The 23,851-nt window shown below is 38.8% G+C and overlaps 1 protein-coding gene across 10 annotated transcripts in view; it reads left to right on the forward strand.

The window, feature by feature from the left end:
• The window catches only part of DOCK10 (dedicator of cytokinesis 10), a 187,819-nt gene extending 168,976 nt beyond the window's left edge, over positions 1-18,843 (forward strand). For 4 of the 10 annotated variants that reach the window (XM_089509209.1, XM_089509213.1, XM_089509214.1 and 1 more), the window contains exons 50-58: positions 1,319-1,432; positions 10,827-10,973; positions 12,227-12,437; positions 12,995-13,185; positions 14,052-14,144; positions 15,821-15,921; positions 16,157-16,295; positions 17,218-17,293; positions 18,301-18,842. In XM_089509209.1, coding sequence (XP_089365335.1) covers positions 1,319-1,432; positions 10,827-10,973; positions 12,227-12,437; positions 12,995-13,185; positions 14,052-14,144; positions 15,821-15,921; positions 16,157-16,295; positions 17,218-17,293; positions 18,301-18,368 — 1,140 coding nt within the window. In that variant the 3' untranslated portion in view covers positions 18,369-18,842. Of the gene's footprint in view, positions 1-1,318; positions 1,433-10,826; positions 10,974-12,226; positions 12,438-12,994; positions 13,186-14,051; positions 14,145-15,820; positions 15,922-16,156; positions 16,296-17,217; positions 17,294-18,300 lie in introns of all 10 variants that reach the window. The other 6 variants (XM_089509215.1, XM_089509219.1, XM_089509217.1 and 3 more) reach the window with 4 other exon arrangements.
• Positions 18,844-23,851: the final 5,008 nt, after the last annotated feature.

The raw sequence follows: 23,851 nt of genomic DNA on the forward strand, positions 1-23,851 counted from the left end.
TGGGTTTTGTGGCCTAATGTAAAATTTTGGATGTACTAAAGAACCAGCATGGTGTAGTAGGTTGAGCACTGAACTCTAGAAGATCACTAAACCAGGGTTCAAATTCCTGATTTGCCATAAATAATAATAATAAAATTTTCTTTCTATCCCGCCCAATCAGCGAGGAATCCGGGTGGCTGACAACAGTGGAAGTACAATAAAAATACAATAGAAAACAAATTAATCCCTTCCCAGCCCCCCAGTGATATAAAACAGACAATAACAATAAGCAATATCAATACAGTGGCAATCAATAGGAAAACATAAGAATATTACAAGTCAAACAAGGTTCCTAGAAAATCTTTTCCCCAACCCCTCAGCATGTCCACATCAAAACAATATTAAGCAAATTAAATATAAACATAACATAATACCTGATAGAAAAAACATAAAAATAGCAATTACATTATGTCAAAAACCATAAACCATATAATATAATAAACATTAAAAACTACAATTTATCACAGTTAATAAAAAAACAATTATAACAGATCTAAGTTCAACCGAGACAAAAACAGTTTCCACGACCGCCTGCCAGGCCAACGCCCCAGGAGCCGACACAGGTGCCTCCTCTCCTCCTCTTGCGAGCGAGGGACTGTTGGAGTGAGTGGTGGGGGAAGGCACAAGCGGAGGTTTTGAGGCCTCTGCCAGGCCAATGCCCCAGGAGCCGACACAGGGATTTCCTCTCTTCTGAGCAAGGGACCAATGGAATGGAAACTCATTTTGTGACTTTAGGCAAGTCATACTCTCTCAGCCTCAGGGAGACAAAGGCATCCCCCACTGAACACATCTTGCCAAGAAACCCCGTCAGTAGGGTCACTTTAGGATCACTATACGTCAGAAACAATTTGAAGGCAGACAACAACAAATTTTCACCACAGTTGGTACCAGGAACAGGGTGATTACTGTATGAAAAAGACCCACACTATTGACTCATTACAATTGTAGCATTTGTACAATTACAAAGATCCACACTATTGTCATTACAATTGCATAGTTGGATTTCACTATGAAGAGGCTGGTTCTCACTACATATAGTTCCATGTGACCAAATCTGTCTTAGACTAAGTCAGACCATTTTCCTATCAACCCCAATATTGTAAACAGTATTGAGTTACAAAAGCTTTCCAGTGTGTCAAGCAGGATTATTTTTTATCGTCATGCCTGGAGATGTTGGGATTTAAAACCGTTTTAATCAGTTAGACCAGTTAGTTATAATCTGCTTTGAAGATAAGGGTTTTCATTTTAAAACGTTACTTATTTCATTCTGTTTCCTCAGAGGCTATCAGAGTTGTACTATGACATCCATAGATCTTACCTAAAAGTAGCAGAAGTAGTGAATTCTGAGAAGCGTTTGTTTGGACGATACTATCGTGTGGCCTTTTATGGGCAGGTGAGTAGTTCTTAGATGTTTGTAAGCTTAGGGATACTATATATGTTTCTCTTTGTGATTCCTGAAATACTGCTCTTGAGGTAGGTATAGAAAGCAAACACATTCATCAGGGGAACACCCAGTGCTAACGTAACTAGAACAGAATATAGGCTGATGATCTTATCAAGAGAAATGATAAACAATATGAAGAGGACATAAAATGTTCAGGAAGTTAGGTTTATTACCCCACATCTGGATAAAAACCTATACTGTTATAATGAAGTAAATTCCATTAGACTAATTGGAATTACTCCCAAATAAACTAGTGTTGGATCAGTCTGTTAGCTTACACTGTAACAGTAACTCATCTGTTTTCCAGCAGCAGCATCAACTGATGACTTATATCTTTAGAACTGAACTGCAGCTAAGATCCCATGACAGAGTTCCTCATGTTATAGCCGTTTGACCTTAGGAGATACGTAGTCTGCAAAATTAAAACTGCAAAATAAGTTTAAAAGTTTGCTTTCCTAAGTGTCCCAAAAACCACATTCCTACTCTATTTCTGTTTGTCAAAGACTTTCTGGCTTTGCTTTCTAGCTTGCCTCTGATTCTTTATAGTATGTTGTAGAGCGGTCTTGTACCATGCACTATTTCTGCTTGTTTATTTTGGTATGGGATGAGTTTATGCTTGCCTCCACTATATACAAGTAGCAGAAAAGCAAGCATGCTCATCAAAGACTAGTCTCCAGACAAACAATTCCATTTAATTTTTTTAAGTGCATAAAGAACAGATTTATCTGAATTGTTCCCACCCCTAATTAGATTTTAATGCAGAAATTTGCTCTTTTCTTCTTTTGATCTTATTCAAGGCTGTGGTAAGTTGTCTATTCTTTTGCATGCTTTCTGTTTAATTCTTCTTACTTATCATCCTCCCTGTATGGTCTGAGTTAGTCTTAACTCTGACAGCTTTTAATATTAAGTGTAAGAGGTTAAATAACTTTGCTTTCACTCATTTTTATGCTGCACTGCCCCTAGCAAAACTAATGCTTTTGTTCTGCTATCGTGAACTACCAAAAAGATATTTGGTCCTGTGCTGTTCATACTTGGGGTCAAAATCTGTTTCCATTTCCAATGGAAGCCGGTTTGGGCTATGTTTTTCATACATGCTCACTGCAAACAGTCTTGGTGGAGGAGCCCTGGTGGCGCAGTGGTTAAATGTCTGTACTGCAGCCATTCACTCAAAACCACAAGGTTGCGAGTTCAAGACCAGCAAAAGGGCCCAAGCTCGACTCAGGCTTGCATCCTTCCGAGGTCGCTAAAATGAGTACCCAGACTGTTGGGGGCAAATTAGCTTACTTGCTAATTAGCTTACTTGCTGTTCACCGCTATGATCTTTGGATAGCGGTATATAAATAAAACAAATTATTAATTATTATTAATGGTGTTTCTGCAATGGCAGATTGAAGAAGGGATTATCTTCATCCCCAATCACAGCAAAAGTGTTTTAGTATCTTATACATAGTGACTTTTGGTAAGCAGCTGTGTCACTGTGGCAGTAAATTCCCTCCAGTTTTTAGTCCAAACTTTAAAATCACTATCTAAGGTGCTGAACCTACTTTAGAATATGATTCAGCCCCTTCAAACTTTGGACTAAAACCCAGCACAGATTCACTGCCCCACTGAGGCTCACAGGACCAGCTGCATCTGTCTGAACACATGTGGCATCTCTCCTGTTCACTTCCTGTGCTACTGGATTTATTCCCGCTATCAGTTCAAGAAATTAAATTTTCCCAAGGCATAATATAGACTACCCTATCCCAACCTGGCAGTTCAAGCTGTGTTGGAAAGCAATTCCTTTCATACACACCCCACCATGGAGCAGATGGAAGTTGTAGTCCACGGCAACTGGAGGAGTGGCATACTGAAAATAGCTGAAACAGATCTATTATTTATTTATATGAAATTGTTGTTAATCACTTGTTTATCCATTAGGGCTCCAAAGAGCTAGACAATTAATAGAATTTTTAAAACATTGTTCAAGCACAGGTCAAAAATAGTTCTAAAAACCAATTTGAAATACCAATTTAAAAACCATATGGCCATATGTCATGCTCCAACTCTGGCTTTCTAGTGGAAGCTCAACAAGATGGATCCACTAAATAATCGGGGGTCATTTACACTACACATTAATAGCATTGTGATTCCATCTTAACTACCATGGCAATATCCTATGGAATCCTAGGATTTGTAGTTCAATGAAGCATTACAGTTCTCTGGCTAAGAATCCTGAATACTCCTCCCTAAGCTGAATATTACAGGAGTGCATGAGATGGAACTATAGCAGTTAAAATGGAGTCATAATGTTAAAATTTTGTAGTTTGAAAAATAATAACATCTCAAAACAATTCAATACTTCAACTTGTTCAGAGCAAAAAATTGGTTTAGAATTATGGAGGGTTATTTATTTATTTCCTTTCTCCCAGTATTTGCTGCCTATTAAGATAGGTTGACATTATTTGCAATAATGTTACAATCATGGCAACAACATTATCATCATAAACATGAATACTGAACAGTTACAAATTTCTCAGTCTAGCTTACACATTCATTACTGCTCAACAAGATACTAAACAATATTTGTCCAAAAAGCACTGTACTTTGCATGAATTACAGTTTTTCAAGCAGGCATGTTGTATTTTCACATAATACAATGTTTTCCACATAATACAACACAATTATTTAAAAATGTATTTTGCACAAAACACCCTTGTTTTCTGCAAATGAAATTTTCACAACATAATCTCAAAAATGTGAAGAAAATTATTGAAAAACTCTCACAAAAAATCAGTTTTTTCAGCAGGAAAAAAGCAGCTTTTGAAATTCTCGTTCTTATATATGTAAATGAAATAGATAAAAAATTACATTCCTAATTTGATGCTGCTCCTAAATTAGAAATTTATTCTGAAAAGTTTGAATCTATCAGTACTCAGCTTTGTTGTCCAATTTGAGAGCTAAAGTTGAATAATTAAAAATTGATCTTTCCAATGAACTGAAGGCATTTTACAATCTTAAGACATCCCATTTAATAATATGTTATAACTAGCTTCATTAAGAAATGTCACCACTGAACAGTGAAATCTTATTTTGTAAAAGGCAGAACTAATATGTGACCTACTTAGTATTCATTTATACATAAACAGGATTTTTGTTTTATATGAAAGCTACTCTTTCCAAGCAAGAATAAATGTGATGAAACATCCACAGAGAAATATAATTCCATGGTTCATGAACACAACTCTAAAATACAGAATTCTAAATGAGGTTTTCAGGGGTTCAGAATTAAAACTGTATGCCAAATTCAGTCATTCAAAAGCCAGTCTGAACAATGGGCCAAAACAAGATTTGATTTAAATTCAGCACCATAGGGGTAATTAGGTAGATGTAATTTTGCTATGAATACCATACAGTTTTCACAGAGCTCTTGATTTTTAAAATGATGGCTGAAAATGTCCAGCTGCCAGCAGAGTCATAATTCATAACTCATCTCAATAGCAAAAGAACTATGAGAGAAACCCAATTTCTGTCAACACCAAGATTCTTCCTGATGAACTGGATGATTCTTTAAGACAGAAATGGGCAACTGCCAGATGTTGGGAGGGCAGCAGAGGTCTCCTGCAAAATATTAGAGTGTTGCAACTACTCCAACCTTCTTTTTAACCCTTCAATGAAAAATTTTCCCAAAGGTCATAACTCACCCTTTGGAATCAGAGGATGCAGAGGATTACACAGGGCATCTGGTTCCAGATGACAGCTCTGTCCCCAAATCAGAAAAGCTAAAATTGAGGTGAAGCAGTTGAGGAGCTTTCTCCTCAGCAGGACATGATAGACATTAAAGAGTCTGTCCTATCCTTTGAAGTCCAGGGAAGAAAGAAGGAGCAGCTTGATAGGAGTAAATGTCTGTTAATTTAAAAAGAAAATCTATAAGTCTCCCAGAAGATTGCCCAAAATTGTTCAGTCTTCTCTTCTGTCAGTGTCCTGGTGCTCATGTAATTCTTGATCTCTGGACTGGCTGCATTTAATGACTCCTTGTCCTACTCTTTTTGGCTTTGATTATATGAACTACTGGTGTCATGTAATGACTCCTGGACAGGACTCGCTGAGAGATTGTGCCTCCCTTCCTCTTTCATGAACTTCCTGGGTTACCTTTGTGTGACCTAAACTGGACTAACTTACTTGTATCTGCTTCCTCTGAGTGTCCAGTTATCTGTCTCACTGGATACTTGCTGTTTGTGAGCATAGAGCATCAGAAATGCATTGGGGAAGAGGGAAACTTTGATGTAGTGTTGGCCATAGGAAGCTTTTTTCTAACTTGGGGAGTAAATCCTTGGCAGTGTTGGAGGTATTGCTAAGGTGACTTGAAAGTTTTGTTGGGGGGTACTTTGTAAATGTAAGATAGCCACAGATTGTAAGGAGAATTCAAGCAGTTACACAGCATGTCATAGAAATAATTCTCAATTAGCTGTGTTATTAACCAGGATACATTCATTTGATATTTTTTAGTGTACAATTACAAATTATGGGAACCCATACCTCAAAACTCTATCCTTCTCCTTCCATCTACAACCCACAGTCATATCAGACTCTGATATATTATGTGTTGTTTACATTGTCTCCAAACTTTGAAAAGTTCCTTATTTGGAGAACTCCCAGAATCCTCTAGCCAACATGGCTTGGTCATGTTGGTAAGAGGAATTCTTATAATTCATAGAGTTGTAAGGTGCCCTATGGGCCATGAGGTCCAATCCCCTGCCCTGTACAGAATCTTCCAACAGGTAGCTGTTGAGTTTCTCTTTGAAAACATACCAAGAAGGAGACCTCGCCACTTTGCTAGGCAATTGGTTCCATTGCCAAACCATTCTCACTGTCAAGAAATTCCTTTTAGTGTTCAATCTAAACCTACGCTCCTGTGACTTAAAACTATTAGATGTATTTCTACCCTCAGAGGCAGTAAAGAACAAGCCCACAACCTCCTGAACCTTGAGGTATTTAAAGAGTGCAGTCATGGCACCCTTCAATCATCTCTTTACCAAGCTGAAAATGCTCAACTCCTTCAACTTCTCCTCATATGCTTTGTTCTCCATACTTTGTATCATCCTTGTTGTCCTTCTCTAAACTTGCTCCAACTGTGGAGGATATCATTCTTAAAATGAGGTGCCCAGCATTGAACATGGTGCTCTGGATTAGGCTTGAGCAGCATGAACCCAGCTGCAAAGCACATCAGGAATTTTTGGAGAGCCTGTGCTTAACTGAGCTGGTCTCCCAGCAGATATCTGGATAATTGAAGTCTCTCATAACTACCACTTCTGGCTTCTTGGAGATTTCTAAGATTTGTTTTAGAAAAGTATCATCCACCACCTTATGGCCTGTAGTAAACTCCTACCAGAATGTTGTTTTTATTTGTTTCTCCATTTATTTTTACCCAAATGCTCGCCACTGTTCTTGCATGGATTTCTGTGCAAGTGAATTTCTCTTTGACATATAATGCTACTCCTTCTCCTTTTCCTCTCCATCTTTTCTTTTGAGCACATTATATCCCTCAATTGTAATATTCCAGTCATAGGAGTCATCCCACCAAGCCTCTGTTACACCTATAAAGTCATATTTACCTTACTGAACTAGGATTTCAAGCTTGTCTTGTTTGTTTCCCAAACTCTGTGCATTTGTATCTAGACATCTAAAGTGTAGTTGTTCTCATCTTTTATTCTCCTGCAAGTTGGTGAGTTATTCTCCAAAAAGTAACTTTTTCAAGATCTCTGTTGTGTTGAAGTCAAACATAGTGTTCTGTAAATGGAAGACTCCTTCTGTTTGTGGAAGAAATCGATTCTGTGGAGGTTCCTTCTGGCAAAAAGAGAAAAAAGACAGTTTCCATTTTTTTCTATTGTCAATATGCCTATGTTGTGTCTCATACTCCATAGAGTTCTTCAGCCTTTCAAAACAGATTTTTCAGGAGATTTCAGAGAAAAGGAGGAATTTTTTTTTTTGGGGGGGGGGGGGGATCTTCCTCTTTCACCAGGAGGATCATCCCATGTGCCAGGTTGTACTAATGGGATCTTTGGATCCAAGTGCATATAAGTTGTGTGTTTTTTAAATCACATCCTGTTTTCTTGAAAGGCGTTCAAAGTGGTGAAAGTTTTTAAACAATAAAAAACACAAAAGTAATAAAGATAATACAAGGCATTAATGAGGGAAAGTATCTTGCAAGAACAGAGAATAGTAGTTACTTACCCTCAAAGCACAGCTGAAATGCCATCCCTGATAATGAAAGTCTATTGGCCAACAGGGATTCCCTTGGCAATGCATTCTGGGCCACTGATAAAAAAAAGTCTGTTTTTAGTTACTTGCTACATTTCATGACAGAGGAAAGCAGAGTAGGATTCATTAGGTGCTGAATGAAAAATGAAAGAAGGGCCTTATATAAGATGGTGGGTCCCAAGCTGTTGTATTCTTTAAGGCTGCAATAGTGTATCAACTTACTTGAGGGTAGACCTCATTAAATTAGATTAGTTTCTGAGACTACACAGAAAATGGAAGAACTAGGATCTTCAATACAACTGCAGAATCAGTAACCAAATCAGTTTAAACAGGATGAAAATTATATGCCCAGTCTGAATAGATTATCAACAATATTTGAGACCAGCGAAAGATATGTAGCACAGTATCTCTCTGTCCCTAGATTTTACAGAGCAAATGATCACTGAAGTTGTCAGTTTGCCTTTTAAAACCACTTTCTACCAAGAATACCTTTTGTTAGACGTAGATGGTATTTGAAATTTAGAACTGGCTTCCATTTGAGGTCAAGACTGCATGTCTTCTTGCTCAGTTTTAATTGTCTTTCTCTTATGCACAAGTTCTCCTGCTTCCAGTTGCCAATTTTTTTTTTATCAAAATGTAGACATCTCTATATGAAACCATTTCATTGGTGTTTCCAAATTCTATGAGGTTATATGATGATGGGGAAATCTAACTTTTTTCCTTTTTAGGAAACATTTAATATTTCCTGTGGAACAAAGCAGATTTTGACATTTTTAGAACTTTTTTTTTAAAGAATAGATTTTCAAACAGCTAAATTGATGATTCACTTTACAAAGTACAGAGTCTCTACAAAAGGATATGAACCCACATATATCTTTGCATCTCAGTTGCTTCTTTTATAAGAGTCCCTTGCTATCTTTTTAATGTAATATGGTTTTAGTAAATAGTAGCCATCCAAATTAAGACACATATGTTCTCATGAGGAGTTCTAGGTTCATTTAAGTAGAGCCTATAGTGAGGACACACACCATGATGGAGGATATATGCTGAAATCCATGTAAGCATCAGAAATCGACAAACCATTAGATTCTAATGTGAAGTTGAAGGCTTTCACAGCCAGCATCCAAAGTTTTTTTGTGGGTTTTTCAGGCTATGTGACCATGTTCTGGAAGAGTTTATTCCTGATGTTTCACCAGCATCTGTGGCTGGCATCTTCAGAGAATACTAGCATGGAAGTGAGGAGTAAATATACTGTGTGACCCCTGGTTGAGAGGAAGTGATTTACATGTTAATCTGTGTATTAGTCTGTTGTTGAATGGCAGGGCCTCAGGGTGTCTATTTAATTAGTGATCCATTGTCTGATGGAAATCCACAAAAACCTACACAACTTCAACAGGAAAGAAGAAACCCTTAAAGTAAACAATGTTTGGCTACCAGTCCTGAAAAACACCACCATCAAGACCCAGCAAGTGCAAATGAAAACCACCCAGGGACAGGGGATTGAGGTCAAATGTGCAGTTTTGTTCATGGCTGTATCCACTGATGGCTTTACTTTAGTAGAAATTTATTTCAGCTCAACATGATGCATGTCTAGGTTTGTTGATGTTAAACAGTGGGGTGGGGGCTGCAAACAGTTTAAGAGGTAATGTTCTCCACTCTTTGAAGCTTTTAGGGGAAACAATTTACCCTTTTAGCCAGAAAAAGAGCTGTTTGGAGGGTTCAACAGCCTCAAAAACAGCCTTGATGATGATGATGATGATGATGATGATAATAATAATAATAATAATAATTTGTTTATTTATTAACCGCTTTTCCCGAGATCAAAGCAGTGTACAAGTGTCAGTAAAGACAGTCAGTAAAAACAGTACCACAATTCACATATTAAAAATACACATTAAAACAAATTAAATCCAAAAGCATAGTTAAAAACATACAGTAATAATGTTAAAATCATGAATATCAATACGTCAGAGTCAATAGGGGAAAGACAATCTTAGAAGGAATTGGGAGGGTAGGCTTGTAGGAAGAGGTGGGTTTTTAATGCCTTTTTAAAGGCTTCTACTGTTCCACTAAGGAGGATCCCTTCAGGTAAGGCATTCCACAGAGAAGGTGCTACTGCCGTAAAGGCCCTTTGTTGAGTAGTCGCTAGTCTCACCTTAGGGTGATTGAGTAACAGTTTTCCTGTAGTCCTGAGAGTGCGGGGAGGATTATGCAGGGAGAGGCGTTCCCTCAAGTAACCCGGGCCCAAGCCATTTAGGGCTTTAAAGGTAATAACGAACACTTTGTACTGGGACCGGTATGATTACTTCATGCACCCTTGGGTCTAGTTTTGTTTTGTTTTTTACCATCTCTCCACTTAGACAAAGTTACCACTAGATATATCCCTTTAAAAGCAGCCATTCCAGAAGCCCTTTCTAAAACCAGTATCTTTCATCAAAATGTAGGCAGCTCTATTTGAAAAATTGTGTATATTGATCATTAAGGATATAGCAGATGAACAGCCCCCACCTCTGCCTTTTTATTGTGAAGCAGTTATCACTCTGCTCAATGAATCTCTCTGCTTACTAAATGTAAATTCTGTTCAGTTGAATTGAATTAGCTACAAAATCCATAACTTGCTTTTACAGCATAGTAGACTGTATTAAATGTACACTTTTCCATCTCTCAACTATAGCTTTCACTGAAATTCAACCAAATTAATGAAGAAAATGAAAATAAATACTTTATTTTGAATTACAAAGCTAACAATCATTTCAAGTTTCCTATGCCAATTACTAGATTGCACCGCATGGTGGCACACTACCTCCATGGATGCACATAATTCTCTGACAGAGACTTTGCCCTCCAAAGATGTTTTCTTCTGCTAGCAAAAGTTCAGATTCATGCTGTGTTAATATAGATTTTGGTTTTTAACGCATCCCATTTCTTCATCTCACTCAAGCTGCAGCATTCTGATGAGCCAGTGTTTTCTGTATCTAAGCAATTGAAGTATGTTACACCTTCCATTCACAGTGTATCATGTATGTTGCTTAAATGGTTGTCTGCTGAATATATTTAGTTTACTTGTTATACTTTAATTGTTACACTTTTGTGTTTTAACCAGGGCTTTTTTGAAGAAGAGGAGGGTAAGGAATATATCTACAAAGAACCCAAATTAACAGGCCTATCAGAGATTTCCCAGAGACTGTTGAAACTTTATGCAGATAAGTTTGGAGCTGACAATGTGAAAATAATTCAAGATTCCAACAAGGTATGAAAAAAGGAGAGGATCATGAATGAATGAATAGATCCTGTCAGACTCTGAGCACAATCGATTGGATTTGTGTTCTGCTGCACATGCCCAAATAGTATAAATATCAACATTCTTTACCTGTCATTTCAAAGTGATTTGTGCAACAGAATTTGTACCCACTAATTCTAAATGCAAAAGTATGTTGCTTTCCAGTAAATGTTAGTATAATTAGACTACTATTTCCTGCAAGCATGTAATAGTACAATACACTCAACTGAAAATGTCAGTGTCTATGCTAACTGATGGATAAACCATTCACACTGCTTTATTTTTAATTGTTTTATACCATTGTTATATATTTAAAAAGTAACAGGGAGAACACTAAGGCAATCTTTCTACACAGTAAAGGCCTATCCCAGATTTGTTCCCTTTCCCTCCCCTTCCCAATTGGCAAAACACAGGCTGCTTCACAGAATGGGAAATCAGTGAACTAGTTGTCATGGTTGTCCAAAGAACCCACCTCAGATTACCAGAATAACTAGCAACTGCAGGTTGAAAGCTAGATGTATGTGTTCAGAGATTATCCGTATCTACAACTGCTTTCTATTTGTATTTATAATACAGTTCTGTTTGAAAAACTTATAACAGTGTGCATGAAAATATGTTTTAAAATCTTCACATACAATGAAATATGGACTGATGTCAAGCAACTCACTTATTGGGGGGGGGGGGGGTTCAGACTATGTGGCCATGTTCTAGCAGAGTTTCTTCCTGATGTTTTGCCATGACTCAGGCCATTCCATCAAATGCAAGGGGAAACAGAAAGACCCTGTCTTAAAACCCAAGAATCCATGGAGTCTGCATGCCAAACTTCCCAGAGAGGACTAAATCATTGGAGAACTTAGACTGAAATAGGCTTCTTTAGTCATTTGTGTTCCCCCATCTTTTCTGTGAGAGGTCTTCTCATTGTTTCTTCCTTTTGCTTCTTTTTGTTTTGTTTTCCTTTTTACTCTTATCTACTTAGTTGGTATACTCAAGTACAAATTACACATGCATCCTGTCAATTGGAAAGTGCACATAAATGTAGTAATAGCCACTTTCCCCTTATTTTAATACACAGAAGAGCCCTTATCCTTTCTGACAAATGATTGCAAGTCTGTTTTCCCTCTTTTCTCTAATTCATTTACCAATTTTTCTGTCATTAATTGGTATTCAGTAGTTTTCTCTGTTCACATGTGAATTCTTTCATCTCATTCATGACATTTATACAGGTTAACCCCAAGGACTTGGATCCAAAATATGCTTACATCCAAGTGACATATGTCACACCCTTCTTTGAAGAGAAAGAGGCTGAAGAGCGGAAGACTGACTTTGAAATGCATCACAATATCAACCGTTTTGTGTTTGAAACACCATTCACTCTGTCAGGAAAGAAGCATGGAGGAGTAGAAGAGCAATGCAAGAGACGAACCGTTCTGACAAGTAGGGATATTTCTGCATTATTTGGTGTACACAGAATGTTTGCTCTGAAATTGCTGAAGGCTTTCCTTCGAATCATATAGTTTCTAAATGGAATCTCACATCTTCAGAAAATTTTGTGCATTTTCCTTCATCAACTAAAGTTCTTATATTGTTTCCAGACAGGTTCATGTGGGAGAGCGAAATTCTACATACACATTTTGGGAAATATCACACAGTGTTTTATCATGGTTCCTTTACAGTTAATGGCTTGTTTGCTTGCTTCAGTTCCTGAGTGGAGAATCATAGTGCCAGATTTTATAATAATAATTCTATCATATGCGCATATGTGCCAGACTTGACAAATGCACAACAGCACACAGTGATGAAATTTATATAATTATTTAAGGGTATTTAGAAATGTATTCTAAATTCATTGTGGATTATTTATGCCTGTCCTGTACAAAGACTACATTTTATTTGTGAATATATGGAATTAATATATATTGTCTCTTCTGCAGACTGAACAAATCTATAGGGAAATTTTCTTTAAATGTGTCTCTCATTGTTTTTTAATGCAGCCAACCATTTATTTCCTTATGTGAAGAAGAGAATACAAGTTGTGAGCCAAACAAGCACAGAACTAAACCCCATTGAAGTGGCCATTGATGAGATGTCTAAAAAAATTTCAGAACTCAACCAGCTTTGCACAATGGAAGAGGTAGACATGATTAGGCTCCAACTGAAACTACAAGGAAGCGTCAGTGTCAAGGTAAATATAGCTCAGCCATTCATTCAGCATTAGTTGATGGCTTCCATGTTAGCAGGCAGTGAACCTATTCTAGATATTAGTCCAGACTTTTAAGCAGCTGTCCAAGGGACTGAACCTATTTCAGAGACAGAGTTCAGCACCTAGGATGGTTCCTTTACAGTGCAGACCAAAACCCAGAATGGATTTATGACATGGAAACCACCAATCCCCATTGCAGGCTTAACATTTTTTATACTTCTAATTATATAATGAATAACAACATCTGTATGTTTTATTTGTTCTCTTGTTATATACTTTACTGCTAATAGCCAAAGATTGCTACATGAACAGAACATCTGAAATATGCAAATAAGTTAATAAGACCTTTTTATTCAGGTGAAGCTTTAGCATCAAGCTGGTATGTGTCAATGAAGTTGTTTGTGATTTCTTTGTATTGTTCTGCTTTTAATTGTATTTGAACAAGTTTGTATATTTAACTGTAGTTGTTGGTTGTTAAATTTGAATTGCATTGCATCTCTCTCTCTCTCTCTCATATATATATATATATATATATATATATATATATATATATATATTGCAAAACCCAATCTGTGCAGGAAATGGATTTCCTGTGCAGAATGTGTTGTTTCAGCAATAGTCATTGGACTAGCCAAGTGAGAGGAAAACATCTAAGAGCTCTTCTGGCCCTCTCTGCAACCTACCCTCAGTTTGCTGCTTGTTGCTTTTCTGGTTGGAGTTTAAAAAAACCTTTCTCATCCAGATATTAAACAAAGCTGTTTAAATGTAAAACCAGAGCTGTTCCAAGATATTTTGCAGTCTGACATAAAGAACTAAACGATGGTCCTTTTTATTTCCATGTTCAAAAGCCAATTGGATTGACAGTGGAACTATTCAGTGCTGGTGATGGAACAGCATCCTCTACCACTCCTAAAGGCAACAAACTAGCTTCAGCACACAAGGCAGGTTATGTAACACATACCTCTCTCAACCAATGGCTTCCTGCCACCTGAAACAACAGTGAAACAGGCATGGTTCCCCACCTCTATCACTTACATTGAGGATTGAAGGTCCTTGCCACTTGTCAACTAATGTTGGGTTCTGTCTGGGGTCACCCTTTTCAACTTCTGGTTACTCAATTTATGATCATTGTTAAACCAGACAGATCAGGTAGCATCAAGACTCCACATAACTACCTTCAAGTCTTGGAGTTCCAGGTTATTTATATGAGAAGTATCTTTTGGTACTCTTTCAGGCTATTTATTATAAGCATTGATATATACATATATATCCATTCCCTTCAGCAGAATCACAGACATAGTATTGTTTGGACATTTCAGCGTAGATATAGAATCATAGAATAATAGAATCGTAGAATTGGAAGAGACCACAAAGGTCATCCAGTCCAACCCCCCTGCCATGCAGGAACTCTCAATCAAAGCATCTCCAACAGATGGCCATCAAACCTCTGTTAAAAGACCTCCAATGAAGGAGACTCTGCCACACTCCGAGGGAGTGTGTTCCACTGTTGAACAGCCCTTACTGTCAGGACGTTACTCTTAATGTCGAGGTAGCTTGCATCCATTGTTCCAAGTCTTGTTCTCTGGAGCAGCAGAAAACAAGCTTGCTCCCTCCTCAGTATGGCATCCCTTCAAGTATTTAAACAGGGCTATCATATCACCTCTTAACCTTCTCTTCTCCAGGCTAAACATCCCAGCTCCCTAAGTCATTCCTCATAGGACATGATTTCCAGTCCTTCACCATTTTAGTTGCCCTCCTTTGGACACATTCCAGTTTCTCAATGTCTTTTTTGAATTGTGGTGCCCAGAACTGGACACGGTATTCCAGGTGGGGCCTGACCAAAGACACAATACTTTTATTGATGCAACCTAAAATTGCATTGGCCTTTTTAGCTGCCACATCACACTGTTGACTCACGTTCAACTTGTGGTCTACTTGGACTCCCAGATCCCTTTCACATGTTGTCTCGTTCAGCCAGGTGCCCCCCATCCTATATCTGTGCATTTCATTTTTCCGTCCTAAGTGCAGTACCTTACATTTCTCCGTGTTGAAATTCATTTTGTTAGTATTGGCCCAGTTTTCTAGTTTATTCAGGTCATTTAGAATGTTGACCCTGTCCTCTGCAGTATTAGCTATTCTGCCTAATTTGGTGTCATCTGCAAATTTGATAAGTATGCCCCCAATTCTGTCATCCAAGTCATTGATAAAGATGTTGAATAGCACTGGGCCCAGGACAGAGTCCTGTGGGACCTCACTGGTCACTTCTTCCCAGGATGAAAAGGAGCCATTGTTGAGCATCTTGTTCCATTATGTTGCATATATGGCATCTTATAGTAAGTTATACAGTCATCACTTCATTTTCATCAGGACATGAAAAAAAATGACAGCAGTTGTTCTTTGCTTGATGTGGTGTTGCGATGACAGCACAATTCATAGTAGGTATCAAGATGGGATTGTGGGGAGTATACCTTTCATGAGTGAAGCAAGTAAAAGACCATGTTCTAACACTAACAAAATGCATTGCAACCTGATAATGATGTTCATATGTAAATTAAAAATCTAAGCCTTGCCAGGTTTGTCCCTCATTATAATTAATATATAATGCTTTATCTTGCAGGTGAATGCAGGCCCAATGGCTTATGCTCGGGCTTTTCTTGAAGAAACTAATGCTAAGAAGTACCCAGATAACCAAGTTAAACTTCTGAAGGAAATCTTCAGGTAAGCTTTTGAATTCCAGAATTAGCAAAGAAATCCTGGCAATGCATCCAGCTGTAGCCATAGTGAACAGCATACTTCTATTCATATAGAAAGGGGGAAATCTTCTGAAGTGTGTTTGAATTCACCTCCACCATGATCACACCACTTTAATTCACCATTAGATAAGAATGTTGTTTTCTCACTTCCATCATAATATTCCTATGCATTATGAAAACACTGTTTTTATGCTATGTAGGCAGTTTGCAGAAGCATGTGGCCATGCTCTTGAAGTTAATGAACGCCTTATTAAGGAAGATCAACTGGAGTATCAGGAAGAAATGAAATCACATTACAAAGACATGCTCAGTGAACTCTCTGAAGTTATGAATGAACAGGTCAGCCATTCTTTTTACATCTTTTGTGATTGATGGTTTGCACCTTTTATTTTTCCTTTTGTAAACATGTTAAGAGACATCAAGGGTAGTTGTCTGTGCATCACTTGGAGAAGAACCTTCGGTGTCTGCTCCTCAACTACTTTTCTCATTTGGAGAGGCCTTCTTGGCTTCCACCCACCTCTCTCTCCCAGTCCTCCCTGCCATGTTCTAGCCTGCTTCCCTCACAAATTCTCACGATTTTGTAAGCATCTTGCTAATATTCACATAAAGGCCAATGTTAATTAAGAAAGAAATCCACCACTCCCTAATTTTTGTCCAGTAGAAAAATTGATATGAGCAACATACACAAGAAACACATTTCTATTGCCTCACTTTTCAAAGTTATGATTTAACACCTAGCATGACAAACACTTCCAATAAACTCAAAATGTTGCTTACAAATTTGAAACTTTTTGGTTGATACTGACCAAGAAGGGATTCAATGACTCTTGAGATCTAGCTCACCCCTCAAAAACCTTTTTAAAAGCTCTCTGTAATTTTCTGTACTTAGAGTAACTTGAGAGTCACTGTACAATTGACTATATGATTCCAGATTCATCCAGGTTTTTGCACTTTTAGGCCTCTAATCCAGATATCACAAAGAAAGATGTGTTGGTGTATAAAGCTTCCCACAATAAACAGTAGAATTTGTAATAATTATTGATAATGATTCCATAATATGTCCAGATTGCAGAGGTCAATATATCCCTGACCCCTGCGGAATATACACCATGGACTTTCTTCACTGACCCCAGATCTCATATTTCACTGTTAACTGTTTTATCTTGTATGGATAGTGGGGTTCAGTGTGTTTCTCGTTGTCCACATTGTTTGTACTTTCATTGATAATTTTCATCAATATGTTTTTCTCTTTTTCTGGCAGCTCTGTCATGGTCAATGCTTATACAACTTCTCTGCTTCACTGTCTAATATTTCCCTCAATACTATAGCCAAAAGTGGTATGTTTAGTTTTCTTTATGTCTACATTTATCTTCACTGTCACATATTCTCAACTTGTTAGTCTTCTATCCTATCTGGCTTTCAACATTTATTTATATCACCTCTGTTTTTATTTTATTTTAGCAGAAGAATTGACATTACTTGCTGTTGTTTTCTTTAAGAAACATAATATAGGATTACAGAGAACTTAATGCAAGACATTCTTGTTTTAAATTTCATGGGCTTATCAATGAGTCCTATTTCCACTGTTTCCTTTCAATGCAACAATATACAAGTTTCATATAGTGCATATCTATTATGAATGTACTGACAAACACATTTTTTCTGACATGGTGGGATGTGAGCAGTCATCACATAAGCATTTAATGTGCTTTTTTACTCTATTAAAGTGGCAAGGAAAAGCCTTCTTATGATTATGTTATAGTGGTAGGTGTTAAGAGTGGGAATCAAGACAGTATTGAAGGTGCAAGTATGTCTTACTGCGTTCTTGTTGTCTGAGGCCCAATACAGACTGGCATAATGGCTGGGGCCGATTTTAGTGCTTGGGAGAGCGGAGCATCCAGACGCTTCTGAGTCCTACCGTGTGCCACCATGCCATCTTGGTATGCTCCTGTACAGACGAGGCATGCAGTGATGATGTCCGCGTAGCACAGTGCCCAAACAGCGCTGTGCCGTGCGGATGTCATCAGCGCGGAAGAGCTCCAATAGTGTTGAGCGCACACCCTAAAAAAAACCTCCCAGGAGTGGGTGTTTTTCAGGGCTCCCAAAGGCCACACCATTTTGATGAGCCCCTTAGTTTAGCAGAGTTGAGTTAAGAAAGCAGGGAGTCAAATTAACAAAATACAAAGAAATGCTTGTCTTCCCTTTCATACAGCTGCTTGATCATTAACCAGTGCAATACTTGGACATACATTTTAGAATGAACCCATTGAATAGACTTTACAGTAATACTGATTTCCACACATTTTTGCTTATTTCATCACTCTTTTTAATTATTTTTTTAAAGATCACATACAAGGAGGATTCTGCAAAGCAGCAAGGAGTGGAACAACCTTATTCCCATGTAATCAGTAGAACAATCGCAGTGCCACTTGGACCACTGGTGTCATCAAATACTGACATTTGATGCTGAATTTGAATTTGGAACAGAGCACTAGAGAACTTTGAATTATTTTGAATAATAGTGCAAACGAATCATGAAGGATTCCACAAAAATGAAATGCAGTGCATTGTTTTTATTTATTGAATATTTTCAGTGTTTTTTTTAATTGTCAGGTTTTTTTTAATGTTATTGCCTTTCCTGATATTTGCACATTTCCTATGGTTTTCTTCATTATGGGCCAGTCTTTATTAAATAGACTGAAAATAAATTTCCATCCAACGTTTAGTTTCACAACAAGCCTTATGTTTGCCATAAATGATAATATAATCTAATACAAGTCCTAGTATACATATATTTTAAAGGTCAAAAGTAGATGTTTTATAACATTTAAGTATATTGTAATTGTAAATAGAAGATGTGTAAAATATGTCATTTTTACAAAATTTTAGTTAATGATTGACATAACTAAAATGTGGATAACATTTCAGATACAACTATATTAAAACATTTGTCTATGTGCAGAATATTATTTATAAATACTTCTTTGGGATACAGGAGTACACTGGTAACATCCTCTAGGAACACACAGTATATTTTTAGAGGGTTTGCTTCTAACCTAAGCTTGGAAAAGTTATTTTGTATTACAATCCCCAGAACTCCCAGGTAACGTGGCCAGTTACCATGATGGCTGGGAGATTCTGGGAGCTGCAGTCCTGAAAAATAGCTTTCCCAGGCTCTTCTTCTGAGCTGCCAAGTTTCTGTTTCAGCTACTCCTACTGTCACTGTTCCAGGATGTTCTCATCACATCTGTCAGATTACCTGAGGTATGTGGCTGTTGAAGGCAGTTCTATTTGTATGACCAGCAGAGACAAAAATGAGGGGAGATAAAAAACAGACAAAAAGGTGAGTCTGGACCTATTCAGAAGATAACCAAATACATTCACACAGATGTTTTAAGAATTCAAATTTCTCTGTTGGCCAGAGCCTGTACCCTTCCCACTGCTTCTTGGCTTATATTTACTCTAATCTCTAGCATTATGAATTAATTGTGCATATATACCCAGTTTTATCTAACACACTTGAATCCTGAGCATTGCCATGTTAGTCTAGAAAATCAGTATGTTGAAGGGATCTTGTAGCACTTTTGAGACTAACTGAACGAAAGAGGTTGGTAGTGTGAGCTTTTGTAGACTTGAGCCTACTAGTAGGCTCAAGTCTATGAAAGCTCATGCTACTAATCTCTGTCTTTCAGTTAGTCTCAAAGGTGCTACAAAAGGTGCTAGAAAGGTCCCATTTTGGAATATGAGCCCCAGAACCCCCCATCAGTATGGCTGGTGGATTCAGAACTATAATGAGTGCTGAGTCTTTACTGTACTCAAAATGAGCAGTAAAGGTCCACACCCATGCTCTTCTGGATAGCCACTGGATTTTTGTCAGCACAGTTTCTGACAATATGTTGGATCGACACTTAGGTCATGCTTATAGCAGACCTAGTCAACTGACTTAAGCTATCACAATGGACTTTTTCACATGGAGGTGTGTCGCTGGGCTCCTGGCTGAGCCGGTCGGTGACGTAGATAGCTGGGGATCCATGATGGAAGAACGGAGACAGCAACTGATGCTCAAAACGTTTAATGCAATTTTAGCAACTCAAACTTTAAAAAGTAAGAGGCTGGTTACTTCACCGCCTCTTGGCCTAGCGCTGCAACTCCACTTCTGGGGTGCCGTCTTCCAGCCTGGGTCCTCCCTCTCTTCCCAGTCGACCCCTCAAACCTCTCTCCATGGGCCAACACCATCCTCGGATATCCCAGAGAAGATGTGGGCCAGGGTTAATCACGGACCTAGCTTGGAAGGGGCCACTGGCTTCGTCCAGGGACAAGGGGTGGACCCAGGAAGCAAACAAACTCTCCACCGGGTCTCCACGGTCACTTCCCCGACCACTACCTTCATGGCGTCCCCTCAGTTACCGGCGGTTGGCTTCCGCCATCCAGGCGCCCCTCACCCGGGCCACTATCTCCTCATAACCCATCTCTGTACTCACGTCCACTTCCGTTCTTCCCTCCTCCCCGGGCTCTTCTCCTCCCCTCTTTTTCTATCCTCCAGCACCGCCTTCTCCCCAGTCTCCACCCCAACCCCAGCTGTTCCTTCTTGGGCCAGGGCTGCCCCGTCCTCCTTGGCTTCACCAGGGTCCTCCTGCATGGCGTCTTCAGGTGCGGGACCCCAACCTGACTCCTCCCCTTCTTCCACCCTCTGACAAGGAGGCAGGCATTATTAAAACATGATTAAATCATGGTAATAGCACAATTGGGGGGAGATTATCACACCCCCATGCAGTTCTCCCATTCGTGTCCCCTGCGTAAACAGTAATGGACGCGTCATTGGGTAATAACAGGAGTTTCCATTATTACCCAATGATGCATCCATTACTGTTTACACACGGGACACAAATAGGAGAAGCACGAAGGGGTGTGATAAAATTCCCCCGGTCATGCTATTACAATTTAATCATATTTTAATAACGCCTGCCTCCTGTGTGAAAAAGTCCAGAGATTTCAATGAGCTTACTCTAATTCTGATTTATAATACAAATGCTCAGGTATACAATGGCTCCAGTTCCCATTCCCATTCTTGTGGTTACTTAGCTCACTTTCTGTAATTATAGATAATTGTTCCATCTTTCACCTCTATAATATGAATGTACATGCTTGGTTGCAATGAAAACTAGCCTGTTTCTAACTATCTATTTCATCCGCATGGCCAAATGGAAGGAGTGCAGTTAGTCTTCAGGGTGTTAAGAATGGTTGTTTTGTTTTGTTGTTTTGTTTTGTTTGCTTTTAAGATCACAAAACCAAAAAAAAAAAAAAAAAAGTGGGGGGAGGATTCTATACTAAAATACCATGAATGTAACTTTAAGGCGGGGTACAGACCGCCGATTTGCGGCGGTCTGCCGCCGCCGCCAGTAGGTCCGCGGGGGAGCCGGAGCCTTCAGACGGCCCGACTCCCGCGCGGACCGAAAAAAGAAGCTCCAAAATGGAGCTTCTTTTCAAGTCGCGTTTGCGACGTAGCGAGGCGCCAGGGGCGCGCTCGCTACGTCAGAAGCGGCGCGACACGTCTGGACGCTGTCCGTCCAGTACGTAAAGATGGCGGCGCCCATGTGGAAGGGGCGCCGCCATCTTGTACGTATTCTATACGTACTAGGGTTAGGGGGGTGCGGAAGCACCGCCCCTTCCTAACCCTAGTACGTATAGAAGACGTACTAAATGGCGGTGTGTATCCCGCCTAAGTTTCTTTTGCCATTTTCCTTTAAGATCTTTTAGGACAGCCCTTCCCAACAGACTTGTTCTCCAGATGTTTAGGACTACAGCTCCCATCATATTCCAACCAGCATGTCACTGCAATATTTCCTGGTATATAATTGGAATTTTCATCTAAAATATGAAAAAGAGTACAGACTGGGGAAGGCTACTTTGGGAACTGCAAATGTTTCTTGCTGAGTCAACAATAGACATAGGCACTATTGAAGTGGATGTGCTTGTGGAGCCATAATGCCAGTTGTTTTTCAGTACATTTTCCCCCTCAGCATTGCACACCAGCTGTGCATCCAAGACAACAATGCTTTCACACGTTTTTTACAAAAATCCTCAGAGCCCTCAAGCTCAATATCAGTAATGATTTTGAACTGGGAACTGGCATTAGATCTTTTATTAATATGCCAGGACTTGCTCCACCACAATATCCCAGATAAAATGCAACAGTTTCTGGTGTGGCCATAGATAGCTCCCACACATGCAAAATCTATGGGAATATTTTTCTGCCCCATAAGACTGCAGCATAGCTAAGTAACATTTTTGTACTATAAGAAGATGGATAGCCAAACAGTTTTGCCAGCCCTATCAGAATATGGCCTCACCACATGCAATGACAAAATGGTTCCATACAATGTGAGCATGCAGCACACTAGTACTAGGCAGCCAGCAGCATCATTATTCCAGTGGTTAATTAGTAAGTGATTTGGACCTGCACAAGTCATCCTGCATGTATCAGATGCCATATTGTGAAAATCTTATTAGGATGAAATCCTAAAACTCGAGCACAGCCTGATCTTTTCACCCCTGTTGCTGCAAAACACTGCAAGTAGTAAATTTACACAGTCCAAGCTTTTTGGCTGGCATTTTCAGGGAGTTATTAATGCTGCCCTGCTGGTGGAACTCTACTGATGGAATATCAGCTACAGTTGTTGGAAACCTGATGATGGTCTGTAGGGAACTTGTGTAAATCTATCTGGGAGTAAGCTCCTTTGCATAAACATGCAAATTGGATGCATAACTACAAATAATGAAGCTTAACGAATAATCATGATTTAAAGGATTGATATACAAACAGTGCTTCAAGTAAAGCCCAGGTCAGTAACAGCTTTGCATGTTGAATTTCTTTTTTCTCCTGCCAGATAGATAGGAAATCATAGCACAGAATACTAATTCACATGCCATACATTTAATGGCATGTGTTGCAGTTCCTAGAGAAGAATCTGTTCCACCTGGAAGCTCCTCATGTCATATTAAAATATGATGGATGGCTTTGATTATGAAATCACATTTAGAAAGTACACACTGTTGGTAATGTGCTGCACTGCTTTTCATCACATATGGAATAAGATAAAAATGTAACGACAGTTATGGTCAAACCACAAATGAGTCAAGCCATAAAGGCAATTACAGTTTGAAACTTCTTTCAGTAACTTAATATTTTCTTCCCACTGGTAACCCTTGTAGTCCTGAGCTGTTGAGACATTCTGTCACATTCTAGCATTGATAAAAGTTGCCATACACAGTAGTGGCTTAAAGTCTAAATCAGTATGTCCATGTTTTAATAAAAAAGACCCTGAGATCTGGTATCCAAAAAAGTGGGAGGACTTGGGGTCCCTACCAAAAAGGATGGTGTCTTCTTGATATTTGGGGGGAATTATTAGATAAACAGGAGGCTTGTGAGAGTTTGAGTTATTTCAGGGGTCTTTTCCATCTATGTATACCAATACTAACCACAGAGAAACTCCAATTTTGATTTTAAAAAGAGTTTTATTTAGAAATGTGCAAAGATACATGCAAACACACAAATCCAATGCAACCTTAAGAACCATTGCAGTGCTAACTGAAAGAAAGGAGTCAAAGTTTGGATAACGAGAAATCAGGAATAAGAGGGGGGGGGGCTGATAATTACCAATCATGAAGGTGGAGATCCATGGAAAATGGTGCTCAAGCAGCATCTGAGGGCTATACAGAGAGTAGACTTCTGGTTTGTGTGACAGAGCCTTGGTCTTTAGCAGTGAACTGGGCATGTGAAGGGCTAATATTTATATCTGATTTCTTAGCCTTAAGGGATACTTTGTGCTATCTTGCAGTATTCCCAGGGAATTGACAATACAATTAAGGAATGGCTAATGATTTTAACTGTGGAG

Source organism: Sceloporus occidentalis, unplaced genomic scaffold (genome assembly GCF_023333645.1).
Source record: "Sceloporus occidentalis isolate IW3139 unplaced genomic scaffold, rSceOcc1.0.p SCAF_2, whole genome shotgun sequence".
In the NCBI taxonomy this organism is placed as follows: domain Eukaryota; kingdom Metazoa; phylum Chordata; class Lepidosauria; order Squamata; family Phrynosomatidae; genus Sceloporus; species Sceloporus occidentalis.